We start from the raw sequence: 17,113 nt of genomic DNA, 5'->3' as shown, positions 1-17,113 counted from the left end.
GGTGGAAATACTGCATGCCAATATAGTACAAGTGAGGGAAATACATTTTAGGGAAGTCTAGAACACATGACATGTGAGAAAAGGCAGATGTAAACTGTCTTGTTCAAACCTCCAGAAGAAAAGGTGAGCAGCAGATCAAATCGCTGTCTTAAACTTCCTAATGGGAGGTCAGAGAGAAAACAGAAAGAGATTGTTCCTTGAGATAGGAAAAGAAGCAACAACCACAATTTGCAATACAAGAGATCCCAGTCTGACACTGGGAAAGAAAATTTCACGAGAGTGGTCAAGCACTGGAAGAGGTTGCCCAGGGAAGTGGCATCTCCATTCTGAGAGATGTGACTCCCTTTCCAGCTAAACCTGGACTGGAAAGGGCCTTGACAAACCTGAGCAAAACTAATATACTCTTAGCAAGAGAATTGGACCAGCTGACTTTGAAAAGTCCTTCCCAAATGGAATAGTTCTGAGAATCTATAGCTCTTACTCTGTTGGTTAGTGAAATATTAGGATAAAGTGAGTACATTACTGTTTGTGCAGGTGAAGCCTATGGGAAGGAGAGTGTTTAGAGATAACATTTAATTTATATAGGTTTCTTAAAATTTATTAGTCTATGCTGTGATTTTGAGAGGCTCTACAGGCTGTCTCCTTTCTCCTCTTTTTTGCTTGGGAATGCATGCCATTAACACTATACATAAGCACATCTGTTTGAGATTGATAGCTCAAAATTGAGCTTCTCTGCTCAGGAATTGTTAAAGGACTGAACTGAATGTCACCAGTGCACCCACTGAGCACAGCCAGACACAGGCTTCAAAAGATAGTCTCAAATGGTTTGCCATAGGAAGACCTGGGAGACAGAGTACACATTAGGATATTTTATGTATTCTGTTCTAATTATGCTCTCATGCTCAGAAAGATTACAGAAAGAAAAAATATTACATTGTCTTAATAAAAGATTAAGAAGAACATGGGAAAATAGGCAACTACACACTGCTTTCTGCAAACACAGAACATGCTGTGATGTGTAACATTTCTAAAAATGGAAGAAATGCTGAGATGTTCAGATTGACATTTCAGTGCCTGTCTAAATTCAGTGTCTGTCTGAAATATAGGGTTCAATAATCTGATTACATGTGTCTGACACACTCCTCCTTCTTTAACAATGTGGCTCCCATAGCTGCTATAATAAGACAGAACAGCAAAAGCCTCATACTCTGTGCCTCATCCTATCATTCAGCAAAGCTATATCGTCATCAGATGCAATCTATTGTTTTCCTTCCTGCTGTGTGGTATTGATTTTTCGAACCTTTCCTAATGTTAAATTTGTTTGGCTTTTTAACTTTTTTACCAAAGGTTAATGTTACTAAGTTGAGCAGGTATCTATAAACTACAAGTGTTATTGCCTATCTTGCCATTGTTATACTGTCCTTTCATTAAACTCTGACTGCATTGGATAGCTCTGTCTTGAAGATTTTTGTCATTCCAGAATAATGTGGTGAAGGTTGAAAAGAACTGCATTACAATTGTCATCCAATTCTGTGGCATAAAATATTGCACTTGATATGTCAGGAGCAACAGATTTATCTGAGGCTCTTATACCATCAGTGAACATGAATTGCACAGACATTAATTTCAGCAAGGCCGTAAAGAGGATGCAGGAAGATTCCAGTTTTGCTGCTTGTCCCCTCCCCCAGTTCAGTCTGACCATGCCAGTCTCTTTGACATTGTGGCAAAAGGAGCAGTACTAAAATCTCTGCCAATTCTACAGCTGGTTATCTGTTTGATGTGGAAAGAGAATGAGAAATCACAGTTTAATTTGAAGAAAGTGGTGGCTTAAATGGTAGTACCCTATCAGCATTTTTTGGTATGATGATCTACAGCAGTACTTGTGTAAAGCATTAAAGGTACAGGCAGTGATTAAACAGTTCCAGGCACTTATGAGCCGCAGTACCCTCTTTCTGTACTCACAGGTACAGTAAGCTGCCTTTAATGAACTGTGCGTTTGACATCCCATTCACATATTTACTTTGCATTCCAGTGATATGTGTTTGAGACCTTTTATTGTGAATATGCACAGAAGACAGTAGCAGGGCTGAACATATGTTGTCTATGTGTGGTGCATCACAGCTTTCTTCTGGAGCTATGCTAAATGACCTTCAGTGCTCTCCAATCACCATGCTAATGTTATCTTGCCTTGGTAGTACCTTGCACTTCCTCTAGAATAATTTTTTGTCAAAGAATATCCTGAGAAGCTAGGCAAGAATTAAACTCAAATAAATGTTTCTAATAGTAGCATAAAATAATAAATTATAATGTTATCTTAACATAGATCATCATTAAAAAAATAAAAATAAAAACCCTGACACCTTGATCTTCCCTGTGTGGAAAGTAGAATTGCAGCCTACCTTCTGCTGACAAACCTGCCTGTTCAAGAAGATCAGGCTTGTTAATGACTGCAGGAAGGAGTCTTTCAAAGTACTGAGGGAAAGTGGGGGTTAAATTTTCATTTATAAATTGGTACCTATAAACCACTTACTTCTGCCAATGCTGTGAAGCCAAGGAATGGCCCTGGCAAAAGATAAAAGGCTTGACTTCTCTACTGCTAATTTAAGAGCCAGCAACTGAGGTTGTGTCTTCTCCCATACTCAGCAGTAGCTGTCCCAATCACTGATTTAGTCTTCATCTGTCATGTTCTCAAGCTGCTCAGAGGCTGTCTGAGAAGACTGAGGAGGTCCTGTCTGTTCACAGTTTCTCACAGCTTGGTCTCTCTTCCCACTATCAGTGCTGATATCAACACTGTCTGAGATCAGCACCCCATCCTTAGTGAATGAGACACCTTTGCATTTAGAGTGGCTTTGATAAACAAGTTCCCTTCAGTAGTTTTCAGATCTGACTGTAAGCTTTTCTGAGTGGGACTGAACAACCCTGTACCTTTCCTGGGCTCACTGGGTGTCTCTGACTGGTGTTGCCAAATTCACATGGTCATTACAGGCTCCAGATGGCCTGTGTCACTTCTCCTCCTGCCAATTTTACATTTCAGCCTTTCCTAGAGAAGAGTGGCTATATGGCAGCTCTTCAAAGAGTTTCGTGCTTAGCACTGAGTGCAGAACCCAACTACCTTTTCCCTCACCTCTTTGCAGGGGAAGCAGCATCACTTCTGCAGCAGAGATCTCTGATTACATGTGCTGTTGCAGCTACATGATCCTTCATCTTGGAAAGCCTATTATTACTACTTGAAAAAATATTTCAGGTCTCAGAAAGGCTGCTACTTTTGTCCAGTTTTCTTTCAGAAGTTTTTGAGGTGAGAAGTATAATAGAAAAACATGTTATTATCTTCCCTCTTTTCTCTTCTGCTTCATCCAAATTCCCTACTGCCTGATGACTTTATTTGGTTTTATATGCATTCTGGCTGTGTGGGGAAGCATTTCAGTGGTAGTGTATGTCTTCCTATTGGAGGCTTGTTACTTTGTTGCATGCAATTCAGTATACTTCATGCCTTCACTAATCTGGGAAGTTTTGTCTACTGTACCTTTATTTTTACCACCAAGGTAAAGACAACTTTAACATTTTTATGTTGGCTTTGTTGTTTGGGTTTTTTTTCTCATGTAGCAGAGTAATGTACTTTATATACAGAGGCACACATACAAAGATTCTGTATTCTGAATGCTTTTCTCTTATCAGTTGTTATTGTGTATAGCAGAAACATAAAATCTGTCAAGTAAGACAAAGCTAGGAGGCTTTTAAGGGGACCTTGAAGTGGTAGGAGAGGGAACTTCTAAATCTAATGTGTATGATTCTTATTTTAATTCACAATGCTGTATTGGGTATCTTTTATTCTTTCAACCTCTTTGAATAGTGACTTTATGCGGTAGATACACTTCACTTTTCCTTACTCAGCTTTTTATCAGAGGTTTAGGAATTGCTTTATCTCTCAGTTAAGAAATCTGAACTCCTCCTCTTCTCTAACATGTTCTAAGCCATAATACCCCACTGAAAGGAAGTTGTTGTTGGATCACTTTAAATTAACTGCAGTACAGCTGCACTGTTTCTGGGATGCTTGAACACTTTTGGATGCTCACATTTATACAGGTTTGAATGTATGTAGCAGAGACATAGTAAGTGCAGCACCAGAGAGGACAGTCATTTTCCTGAAAGTTACTGATCACCCGGCGCTCACTACAGCAGAACTTGTCCATCCAGCAGAGCATTGTAAAACACGCTTATCCAAACTCACAAATGTACTCAATGGGCTTTGAATATATACTCCTGGACCTATCAAACAGCTGGTTCATAGTAAGTAGTTCAGCTGGGACCTACAGTCTTTGGGCTCTGTAAGGGTCTTTTACTTAATTCTGCATCTCCATGCAGAGACTCTGAGTGGTTGTCTGCAGTTAATTTCACCAAAGACATCATTAGTTCTCAAAATTAAAAATTTACTGACTTTTTTTTCTTTATTCTCTCTCTCTGTTTTGTTGCTTCTTCACTAGGGATGTGAGTTAATTGAGACCATGGATCAGGACCTCACAGATTTCACAAAGTGCCTTCAAATACTCCAGAAGAAGATAGAGAAGAAGGGCCTCCAGGTAAAGACAACACATTTTTTTTTCTCTGTTTCTTAGAAGTTACTCTTTTTCTCACTATATTTAGATTTATCTTTTAAGTTTGCACTGAAATGAAACTATTTTCAGTAGCCTTGACATTCTGCAGTTTTGCCATAATTTAGTGCACACCTTGTAAGCATTGATGCTTCTGCTAAAAGGAATTACAAAGTGTGTCGATGAACAAGTGTTGGCTTTCTTAGAAGGCAGCTTGTATTGATTTCTGTTAATGAACTACCCAAAGTGCAGAAGAGCTGTTGTGGCTGGTGTTCAAAGCAAGAATCCCACTTCAGCACCCAAATATATTTTCAAGTCTTGGCACACTAAGCCTTGATGTTCATCCCCTTTCTCTCCCTTTCCAAAGGTGAAATGGAGAGGGGAAATCTTATCCTACCAACATTTCAAATGGTAAGCAATACCTCCTTCTGCAAAATGTTCCCCTGGAAGCAAAGAGAGATTTTGTAGAGCAACCAGTGCACTAAACTTAAAAGAAGCCTTATGGAGTTGTCCATCTCATTTCATTGGAAAGACAAGGGAGGCAACATTCCCTCTCCCCTTCCACAGTTTCGTTTCGGAGGCCCACTTGTTTTGTCTCTGAGATGCGCAGTTAAAACTCCTTGGGAATTTCAAATGTAATGAGTCGGCAGCAGATGGCGCTCCTGGGATTGATGCCTTCTCCTCCCGATGGAGCAGTCATTCCTAAGAGCTGACCTCTCTCTTCTTCTCTACGTGTATGGGTGAAGAGAGGGACCAGCTGCTGCATCCCTTACCCACAGTGAGGACAAGAGGCGTGTAAGAAAATTAAAACAACAGCACAACATGGAAAAAGATGTGTAAACCTCCTCTTTTCCCATTTTCATTGTAGCAAGATAAGAAAGTTGCCTGCTTTCATGAGATCACTGTACTCCAACAAAGCAGCAAGGGGTAGAAATGCCAGTACCCTTCTCTCCTTCTTCACTTCTCACTCCAGGCTGATAAAAAAATTAACCAGTTTCTGCTTAAGCTGTTTTAAAATTTCTTGTTCTTCTAAAGAAAATAAATGTCCACGGGACACTTTGCAGTGCTGTTGCACAATGCCCATCTGCAATTGCGTCTCAATACAATGCTGGTGTTCATCAGGGTACAGGATGCTTTCACCATACACTTCTCTTATCTGTCTGGCTGTGAGCCAGGAAACTCTTTATACAACAGTTTATTTTCTTTCCCCCTATAATTTATCGTCACAAGAGCTCAGAGGGGTGTCTTTCCATCTAGGACAGTAATGATAATGAGTGCCATTGGAGTAGATGAGCCACCTATGCCTAGGATTTGTTTTGAATATGGCAGGTAAGGTGCTTTCCTCTTAATAGAAATGCCCTTACAATTAAGAAGTACATAAATGTTTCCTGGATTCAGTTCATTATCCAATCCCAGCTATTGCTAGAGAGGGAGTTTTTTTAAGCTATTACAAGAGGCTTTATAATGAATAATCAATGTGTGGTTAAAATAAGAGCAATGGGAACATGACAGCTACAACAAGTGTGTTTCAACAATAAGTAGTCTATTTGTAAAAGTTTGAGATCTGTGATCATTCTCACAGTAAAGCCGTGTTAAGTTGCTAAAGGATACCACATTGTAATTTTTGAGGATATTTGGTAAAGTACAAGCCTGAGTATAATTTCAGTACTTGTGTAGCATTCATATCAATACACTAAACCGATGATTTCAGTTCAGTTATAATTTTATGCTGTTACATGTAAGAGATGTGCTTTAAATACAATCTGAGTTTTTCAGAGCTGCAAGAAGTAGCACAGATAAATTTTCTAGAACTAAGCACCATGTTCATTAAATCCTAGCTGCTTCTTGTTTGCTGTGCCTGTTCCATAAGACATAATAAGATGCTATCAGCTGATTCATGCACAGTAGATAAAGCATCATGCATTTCTACTTTTGGTCTTCTGCATTCTCTGATGTAAGAAATTTGAAGAAGTCATTGACTTCACTTAGGGAGATAATATGAAAAACTTAAGCAATTGTAAGACAAAACTATCACAACTCTATAACTTACCAGTTCGGTTTCTAATTTTCCCTTTGTTCAGAAGCATTGGATATAATTCTTTAGTAAGAGGTTCGGTGGTTCTTCAGAATGCCCTGATAAAGCACAGAATAGCTTGATGTCTGGTCCCCAAAAGACACAGAAATTCCTAGCGCTTGCAAAATACACTGTCCTTGGTTTATGGATACAACCTCTTGGCTCTTCTGAAATTTTAGCCTCTTTAAATACCTAAACTTGCAATTAATTTAGGTTTCTTTATGGGTAACATTCTGCCATAAAAATGTCAAGGGGTAAGACAACAGACTCTTCCAGCCGTAGACCTAAAATCTTTGAGGAGAATTCAAATTTTTTCAGAGAAGAAAGCTGCCATTGAATTCTGTGGTCACCTGAGAGGTACATACAGCTGAGAAGAAGAGGAGGTCCAGGGTCTGAAAACCAAAAGTGGATAAAGAAGGGGTTCTTCATCTGCATTTGTGTTTTTTGACCTGAAGGACAAACTTGCATGTCACAAAGTAGAGTTCTTTTTCTTCTGTAAAATATCATAAAAGCTTTCCTTTTAACTGAGAGTATTAACGAGGTGGAATATGTCTTCCTGGTGCCAGAGAAAATAGGTATGTCTCCAGCTTTGATTTTTCCCTAATCTATCTAAAGCACTTGTCAAAGAGGAATAAGACAAAGAGACACTACAAGTTTGTTTTCCCATGATTTATAGTTGAAGTTACGAAACAAGGAGAGTACCTCTTTAGTATCTTTAAAAAATTGATGCCACAGTCATGCTGTGTTTGCTGCTATTTCTGGGTAGCAATACGTTAAGATGGGAAGTTAATTGCGTTCAATGTATACCATGGATCCGCAATCCTGCAAGGTATTTGTCTGGATGAAATTCAAGTGTGAGTTGCTGAGGTATTTAAAACAGGTGTCCCTCCATTGGTCCGAGAATAAGTTATCATTTATCTGCTATACTGAATGGAGAAAATTTCTGCTCTGATTTATCAGTCACCTCTGTGGAAGTTCTATGTCAAGGAGGTTTTTGAGCTCACATGAACGTATGGGGGCAATATTTTGTTCCAAAGGGATTAAGTTTGTGTAATTTACATTGCATGTCTCTGCGCCTTTATCCTCCTTCTTTTCTTTCTTCCTGCTCTTCCAAATAGCTTTTGAACAAATAACTTTTGAACAGAGGAATAACATATTGAAAGATAATCATGTCAAACAGCTTTCTTGGAGGTCAGCTGAGTGAGAATGCAGGTGAGGTAGACAGTGCCCCTACTTAGAAAGAAGGATGCAAAAAAAGTTAGCTTAGATTTTACTGGTAGTTAGTTTGAGAAGAACCTTAGAAATGTCTTTACCTCAAGGAAATATGCAGCTAGAGTTGATGGTCAGCTGAGACACAAATCTGGGAGAAAAAACACCTTGTTTGTTCTTGAACTCCTTGTTCAATATAAAGAGCAGTAATTCTGTCTTCTAGAATAATTAGACAAATTCATGACTGCTTTTTCCTTATTTCTCAAATAAATACTCTTAGAATAGTTTCTGAGTCCTCAGGGTAATTAATTTCTGATTTACATTGCATATTTCAGTTGCATAGCCTAGTCATGCAGAAAGCAGCATTGTGGTCATTTTGTGAGATCTAAGTCACCTAATTATATGCATTTGTATTTACATACTGCAGTGAATTTTAGAAGAAGCAATACCCTTTGTATGTGCAAGCTAGAATCAGTCTTAATCTTTCCTCTCCACAGCCCTAATTAATTTGTGAATTGCATTTGATTGGATGGGTGCAGCAGCGAAGTACCACCAAGAGAATCTGACTCCTGAAGTTTCTTTCCAACCTAAAGGCTGTTAGATATTTCTCTTTCTCTTTCTGCATGTCTGTGAGTATGCAAGCACACACATGCAAGTATGTATATAAATGCACACCTTTTCTGGCAGTGTTCCTTCCTGGCCCTAATTGGTGCTTTTTAAATGTCTTAATAACTCTGTCTTTATTGCTGCTGTGTGTGTCTTTGACATTGTTTATGGTCTATTAGTTGTGCACATTTTGCTTTACTGCTTTAATCACTATTTTATTCATTCTGTAGTTATGTGAGTACTTTCCTTTCTTCATTACAAGACCTTCAAATAAACTTACTTCTGTCTGGTACTACTTTCTGTTCTTAATTTTCTCTCATCTTAACATAAGCTATTTCAAGAAACCAGTGGAACTGACAAAATGATAGTCAAGCTTACAATATCTTTTATTCAGGGATCAACAGATCCTGCATTAGAAGTGCATGCTGTTATCTTTGATTTGCAGATTGGAAAGCAGAAGTACAGAAGCAATTTGTCCACAGTCTCCCAGCATACTAGTGGTATAGCTGGGAATGATCCTCCAATTCCCAATATTCATCAAATGCTCTTTCAATAACAGCATCTCTGGTCTCACTCACAGACAGTTTGTAGCAGCTCATGCCAGTGAGAACTGAAAGTGTGTTTATCAATTTTGCAGCTCCAAGAAGAATACTCATAATATAAAGGTAGATTTAAGTCATTATCTTTATCTCAGAGTTACAAACTCTGCTTTCCTTAACTGTTTCATCTAAAATACCATTTAGTCTTAAAACTAAGCTCTGGGACTTTTCATTTAGCTTTATTATCTTTTCTGCTTTAAAAAAAGTTAAAGCAGCTCATTTGGTTATATGGGCTGAAGATATAAAAAATGAGTTTTATTGAAACTTACATGCCTTTTAGTGGTTTAATGTTAGTGTGTTTAAATTGATAAAAGCACCAGTGTCAATATGAAAAAGAGAAAATATCCAAACCAACTCTTCTTAAAAACCCTTGGCAATAAAGGGATACTCTACTAACATTTCCATTTTAAAATTACACTTTAGAGGTTCAATCAGTCAGCAGTCTAGCATATTAATTGTTTTAAGGGAATGCAAGCATTCTTCCCTTTGTACTTTTAAAAAAGTGTCAAATCAGTCTGCTTTCTTTTCTGTTGAGCAAGACTAAACAACTTAGTGAAGTGTTTATAAAGTGCCAAAGACAGTGAAATGGTGTTCATATATCACCTTCAGCTGTGCAGTGTTCAAACAGCTTACTAAGCCCTCTCTGGTTTGTCTTTATATGAGGGAAAAGGTCCTGAAGGAAAACCAAAAGTACCATAAAACAAAAATCAGAAGATACTTTAAAAGAGAGTAACTTTTTGCATAAAGACCAGTCCCACAAAGAAAGGGTATAATTATTGCAAATACTGGGCTCTATTTGGCTTAGTTTTGATTTTGTCTGTCAGTTGAGGTTATTCCTGATGATGTGACTTCTTTAAGCAGTAAATACATTGGTTTTGCTTCCTGTTACTAAATCATAAATTTTTTGCTCATGTTGGTAATTTCAGGATGGAACACTACTTTTTTCATTTCTGAAGACTTTTGGGTATCCAGAACAGTAGTGGGAATGGCTCTTAAAGCAAAGCCTAGGAATGAAGATAATCTATTACCAGGATTTGAGAACAGGGAAGTTACTAAATACCCAAATAGCGGGGAGAGGCAGACTGGAAAATCCCAAATCTGACATGGGGCTGAAATGTGAAGCTTTTATAAGAATCACAGAATGATTTGGGTTAGAAGGGACCTTAAGGATGGTTTAGTTCCAGCGTCACAGCCACAGGCAGGGACACCCTCCACTAGACCAGACTGCTCAGGGCCCCTTCCAGCCTGGCCTGGAACACTTCCAAGGATGGGGCATCCATAATTTCTCCCTGGAACCACTTCCAGTGCCTCACCACTGGACCTGAATGACTTTAAGGACATTGAAGCTTGTGGATTTATCTCTAAATCCTATATAGAAGGCAGGGCTGAGAATAAACCTGTTCAGTTTTGGTGGCACTACTCAGTTTTTCTTCTTAACGTTTCACAGAAGGAGGATAAAAAATGCAAATGAGATATATTTTAGGGGAAGTTAAATATGTGTAATGAAAAGGTTCTTATACTGTCAAGTGCTGCATCAAAAGATTTTCATGAGTTATTAATAGTAATCTTCTTCATAAACCTTTCCTGTCCAAAAGAAACAAATGGATCTTAAATGTTTCCTGTTAATTCCCACTTCTAAAATGTAGAATTTCATACTACTTTTCAACAGGAGTAAATCCCTCCTATAGGGTGTTCAGACATATCCTTGAGGACTCTGAGGTCCAAGTCTACCTTCAAGGAATGCAGTATCTAATCCATATTTCCTACTGCTGAATTATTTTAATGCTTCCCACTGTAAAGGTATAACAAAATGCATTTCTTGTAGTACTGGATATCAGAACTTGCCAGTTCCCAAAGAGAAACTCTAATTTCATGTAAGGTGTCTACCTGTTCCAGTACAGGTGTAAGCATCAAGAGACACTGTATCTCTGCGTTCGAATAATTTTATGCAATGTGGGTGTCTGCAACAACACAGTGCATCGAATATCAAGAAATTTTCTTATGTAATCCTTGTATGCTCTTTTATTGGATTGTATTGGATCTATGAAGACAATTTTTTAAAGATACAAACAGGGCAGGGATTCTGGAGAACACATCGATTTCAGTTTGTTTAAAAAAGTTAAATCCCATACTGAGCTTTGGGGAGAGGAAGAACAAGGGGGAAAATGCTGTTTGTAGGCAGTTCAAGGGATTTGAGAGATCAAGGATATGCTCATTAACAGGACTGCAGAAGCTAATAAGGAAGCCAGCAACTGTTCTCTCCACTTAGTCAAAGGCTAAATATATTTGGAACAGAAAGCGTGAGGTTACTACAGGTGATGTACTGTTCCCTTTGTAACCACTGATTTTGCTCTGTTTGTAACTGTGTCATAGGAGATGTGATTCTCCTCCCCCTCTCAGCCCCTTCTGCTTTGCAGGAGCACAGCTTCCCTGAGAGCAGCTATTGCTGATGTAACTGCCTCCACGCTGGGAAAGTGGTCAGGCTACAAGGACATATCATTATCCTCAAGACTGTCATACTTGCATTGACAGAGTCTTGGAGGTGGATATTGTAGTGGGAAATTTTGAGCAGTAATATCTTTTGACATCAGGAATTTTTTTGCAGTTCAAGGACTGAGAGCTCAGTTTGTTGCCTGAGATTTTCATAAATAACTTGGGTTTGGGGTTTTTTGGGTTTTTTTTGCTTGAAATTTGTTTTGAAATTTCCCGTAAGTTACAACTGGTTTTATTACATTCTGTTTAGTTAATGGAATGTAAGTTTATTGTTAAGCATATTAAGAAATTTGTGCTAGTATGATAAATTTTAACTGCAGATTATAATAGAGCATTTGTTACATCTCAAATATGGTTTCTTTCCACTAAATTGAGATGCCTGTCAAGAATGACACGTTTTTAGCTATTGTAGAGATAGTTTTATAAAAACTTCTAGCAGTTTTCTACATTCCTGAGTGTAAGAAACACTGGCTTTAGAGAGCACACTTTCATAATTTCATGAACTGCAGTGATCTGGTCCTTAAAGCAGAGGGTGAATCAATCAACAAATTAACTTCTCCTGTGGCTTCTTTTTTTATCCCATTCAAAGAAACTTATTTAACCTAAGTAGTGCATATAAGAATGCTTCTTTACTGGTTTTGGATTGTTTAGGGTTTTTTGCCCTGACATATTCACTCTTTTTGTAATATTGTATGGCCTTTGAATAGTCAAAAGAAACAGTGAAATCGTGATACTGGTCAAAGCTTTTGAAGCTGTCGTGGCTCTTCCTCTTTTTTTCTTTTCCTTACCTAGAAAGGAGTACTGGGGGCAGGGGGGAGAGGAAGGTATTAAGACCATTGGAAAGTAAAAGTGTGCAGCTGGTACTACACAGAAATGGTTTAGCCTGTAGTCCTGAGGCCTCATTGCTTTCTGCAATCCTTTGTCTTTTCCTGACATTTAACTCTGCACCTCTTTGCTGACACCAGTGCTTTTCAAGAAAGGGCAGAGTGGCTTAGAGTAATTTAACTCTTAACAAATATTGTGAAAATGAGGCAGCCTGGTAACATTTGAAAGGCCCCCCCAGTATTCCCACTGTAAAAAATGGCAGTAGCACAAGCTCAACAAAAGTAGGGACTGAGGGGTCTTCATAGGAGAGCTGCCCTGGCAACCAGGCTTTGCTGGTTCTGATGCTCATGCTATTCCTTATTAAATCACCTGCCTTTTACTTTGCCACTGATGGGGGATGGTCTCTTCAACTTGCCTAAAGAACCCATCGAGTTTCCCTTTTAAACAACTGAACAGCTAAGCACCGAACAATTAAAGCTCAATATTTTCTGCAAATTAAATGTGAACATAAAATGTTTACAGCTGCACAAGCGCCTCCAGTTTAAGAAATCATGCTTCATTTCTTTTTAAGTGTGTGGCTAAATTTATATGGTGTAGAGGACAGTGTAGAAAAATAAAATACATTCTGTAATTACTCAGGCTATGTTTAACTTACCTGCTATAAATACTGAACCTGTGCTGAAAAGGAAAATTGACATCCAGATCGTAATGTACTTCCTTCAGTATAAAAATATGTCCAGCCTCTTAGAAACAAATGTATAAATTCAAGACTTCTTTCCGCAAGTCTGCACTCCCTTAGAAAAAAAAAGTCATTCTGTACTGCCCAGGTATTCAGTGAAATCACTCAAAAGAGGAACCATTCACAGAATAGGGCCTGAGAGACATAGGAAAAATTTTCCATCTTTAGTTTCAGGTCTTATATCTATCCCTGGAGTATAATAGGACAGGTTATTATCCCCTTGTTCATCATGAAGATTAATGTTCAGACCAGCTGAAAATACTACTGTTCTGTTGGGACCTATCGGGAGATCTTCAGACCTGTGTGAACCCAAGTTTAAACATTTTGAATAGCAGAGCTAACGCCTCGCCCTAGCTGGGCACATGTGCTTCAGGCTGTTCAGTCCTCTGGGATGCTGCTGCGGGAGAGTGAAGGCCCTCCAAAGCTCTGCCTTACATCTGACGTCTTTTATACAGACTTCACTGTTAAATGTTACAATGGGAAGGTGCCTGAGTTGTTACCCTTAACTCAGATGAAACAAACAAACAAAAACGTGTATATCTATATATATATATATAGATATATAGTGGAAATTGAAATTTTTTAAGTTTCTGTATTTTTGAATGGAATGTTTCCCCTTAAAAATCTATGATTCTTTCCTTAAAATTTGACATCCAAACTTAATATGATGGAATTTAAATAAAACTAGGCAAAAAGTTAGTTTTAAAGAAAACTTAACTGGTTTGGGAAGTCACAAGAAAAGGTCTCAACCCTCAATAGCGTTGAAGTCGGTGTTCCCTGTTCATGGGGGTGTTAGTGCCTGTGGACTGCTGGCAGAGCATTTCATATGGACACCCTTGGCTACAGAAATTCTACCCTGTTGCCTCACAATATCACAGGTTTGTTTAGCTTCCTTTGTGGGCTTTCCAAGGGTCCTGGACCAGCATCTGGGCAGGAGCTGAAGCACAACCACATGAAGGTGTGGGAAAGGAAATACACATCTTCTCTTCATCTCAACCTTCTAGAGAAACAGGCACAGTAATGAGCTGTCGGGTTTGTGTGCCCAGGTGATGGTGGGGTACAGGTGTGTCCATGAGGAGAGGCACAGCCGAGTCCCTCAGCCCAGGCAGGGAGGGGTGAGGGGAAAAGGGGGACAAAACAGCCATGTCAACCCCAAGGGGAGAGCAGAAAGAGGGGCTCCAGCCTCCAGATTCTCCTGGAGAAGCCTGGGCAGAGCAAATGAATCTCTCCTGAGGGAGCTGCAGCCTGTGCAGAGGAGCCCATGCTGGAGCATGTATCTGCCCATGGAACATCATGGTGGAGCAGATATCCACAGTGCAGGCAGTGAAGAACCCTGTGCCAGAGCAGGTGGACGTGCCCTGAAGGAAGCTGCAGGCTTTGAAGACAAGCCCACGGAGGAGCAGGCTCCTGGCAGGAGCCACAGCATGTAGGGGACCAACAGTGGAGGAGTTTGTTCCTGAAGGTCTGGATTCTGTGGAGAGAACCCCACGCTGTAGCAGGAGAACATGATAAGGAAGAAGCAGCAGAGAGGAGATGGTATGAACTGACCACAGTCCCCTGTTTCCCTGTGCCAGTCAGGGGAAGGGTGAGATAGAGGAGTGAGGAGTGAAGGAGTTAAGTTGGGCCTGGAAAAAAGATGGGTGATGGAAAGGTGGGTTTAGTTTTGTCTTTTTTTCCTTCTCTAACTTGATTTTAATTGGCAATAAATTAAATTAATTTTCCCCAAGTCAAGTCTGTTTTGACTGTGATGGTAATAGATAATTATCGATCTCCTTGTCCTGACCCATGAGCTTTCTCATCTCATTTTCTCCCCCTGTTCTCTTGAGGAGAGGGAGTGAGAGAGGCTGGGTGAATGCCTGGCAGCCAGCTGAGATTAACCCACCACAGAACTGTAAGGGAAATCAGAGGGACATTGCCAGGGCTCATGGAGATGTGCAAAGGTACACACACTCTCACTGATATAGGATATATATCCTGTTTGTGGGCTGGTAGGCAGAACTTACAGATCCATCAGGTCCTAAGTAGCCAGGGACCCTCCTGTACAAGACTCTTTCTGCCAAGCAGGCTGCAGCAGGAGCCACAGTCCAGGGAAAGGCTCCCTGGTTTGGATCATGATCTGTGTCCCATGGGGAAAGAACAGAGCCTTTTAGGGAGACTCTTTGCAACAAAGAGCCTCTTCCCTGCACAGTGTCTTTTCCACCTGCTGGTGCTGCAGGACTGGGTTAACCTCCAGCACAGGCTGCAGTCTGGCCCTTGATGAGGGTAGTGGGATCCACGTGGGATGAGGCATCAGCGCGGGGGGTGGGGGCCATGCTGGCTGGCAAGCAGTATGTTGTACTTGTGTTGCCCTGCTGATCTTGCGACAACATGGAAATATGTTGGAGGGAGGGAGAGGAAGGCTACTACAGTAAAGACTGACAGTCGGAGTTAAGTGAAATGTGAAATACAAAGCTCACAATGAACAGATTCTCTTGAAGATTTTTTTCCTTTCTTGAATTGTACATTGATGAGAGTTTGTAGTTAGTTTGTATTTCCTTATTTTAACTCCTGGAGGCAGTATTCAAAATGATTAAAACCACAGCCTGTGCCAAACACAGTGTTGGGGAAGATGAAACAGGAAAGCCTTGGAAATATGATTGCCTGACAAAAGATTTTGGGAATATGAAAACTACAGGCAACATCGAAATGAAAGCCACTTTTGAAATACCAGGTCTTAGTTACTGAACAACTAGAAAACAATGGTATGGCCGACTGAAGTAATCCCCTCTTGATGGAACAATACCCTCTGCTTGCAAACAGGTCCAAGGGTCAGAGCAGACCCTACTAGCTCAGCAGAAGGGGTCCAAAGAGTAGTTTTTAGAAGTTAAGATGTAACACTCTATGGTAATAGAAGAACTCTTATAGGCTGTATGTAAATGCTATAGGATTTGTATCTTGTATTAGATTGGTTAGTGACAATTAGAATATTCAGTGCAGAAGATGATTTATTGTATTGTAACCAGGACTTCAGACATTCTCACTCTCTCTCTTCTCATTCTCATTCTCATTCTCATTCTCTCTTCCATTCTATTCTCCTGCTCTCTCTTCCACTCTTGCTCTTACACTCTCTCTCTCACCCGTTCACTCTCTTGCTCTCTTGGGCCTGCTCAGAGCTGAGTCTACCAGCTCTGAGCAGTGCCCCAATACCCACGCCCTTTACAATAAACAGACTGTGTCCCAAGACCTGCCTATAGAGATCTCTCGTCTCCATCCGTCACCGTCTACGTCCGGCCGTCCCGACAGGACCCCAGAACCCCCGAAACCTACACACAGCTTTTGGCACTGGATGCAAGTGGCTGTTAGACCACTGAAGAGATTTGCTAGACCATTTTAGTATAATCTTTCAAGGGCCTTTCAGATTTCTCCTAATACAAATCCAGGACTTCCTTTCTTAGGGATATGGTAGTTTAGTTATTGATTTCACACTTCCATGGGCGTAATACCACAGTGCACACTGTGGATGACAGTAGTTCAGTTATGGGAAGAGAAAGGTTAGCCTGATGCTTGTGAATGTTTTTTCATACCGTTTTAAAAGATGAGAAGATTTTATGATTTTTCAGAAGACAACTGATTGATAGTCCTGGAATCCTTGTTCATTCACAAAACAAATGTGTCTGGATCAAAACCAGCACACATTTTCCTCCAAAGCATCGGTAAACAGATTGCTTTAAGAGTTCCAGTGTATTTCTACCTACTCAGAACAGCATGGTAACAGTTAGGAGTAGGGAAAAACCTTTCACCCAGAAAATCTGAGGCAATAAGGAGTTCTGGTGACTGATCTCACACACAGAAGGAATTGTAGAGTTTTGCTCCAGCTGACTAGCAGTAGCAGAGCAGGAGTTGTTGGTGTCCCCTCTCTACCTGAGGTACAGTGAGCACTGTTTGACCAAGATCATACATAAATACTCAGTACAAAAGCAGGAAGTCAAATTCAGATTGC

At 39.9% G+C, this 17,113-nt stretch overlaps 1 protein-coding gene across 3 annotated transcripts in view; it reads left to right on the top strand.

Annotated features, from left to right (window-relative positions):
- Positions 1–17,113, top strand: part of TPK1 (thiamin pyrophosphokinase 1) — a 311,682-nt gene that overhangs the window by 178,107 nt on the left and 116,462 nt on the right. For all 3 annotated transcript variants that reach the window (XM_048297771.1, XM_048297761.1, XM_048297782.1), the window contains one exon: positions 4,482–4,577. In XM_048297771.1, the coding sequence (XP_048153728.1) occupies positions 4,482–4,577 (96 nt within the window). The remainder of the gene's footprint in view (positions 1–4,481; positions 4,578–17,113) is intronic.

Source organism: Corvus hawaiiensis, chromosome 1 (genome assembly GCF_020740725.1).
Source record: "Corvus hawaiiensis isolate bCorHaw1 chromosome 1, bCorHaw1.pri.cur, whole genome shotgun sequence".
Lineage (NCBI taxonomy): Eukaryota > Metazoa > Chordata > Aves > Passeriformes > Corvidae > Corvus > Corvus hawaiiensis.
The sequence above is the reverse complement of the archived record's forward strand: the minus strand, read 5'-3'. Positions and strand labels throughout refer to the sequence as shown.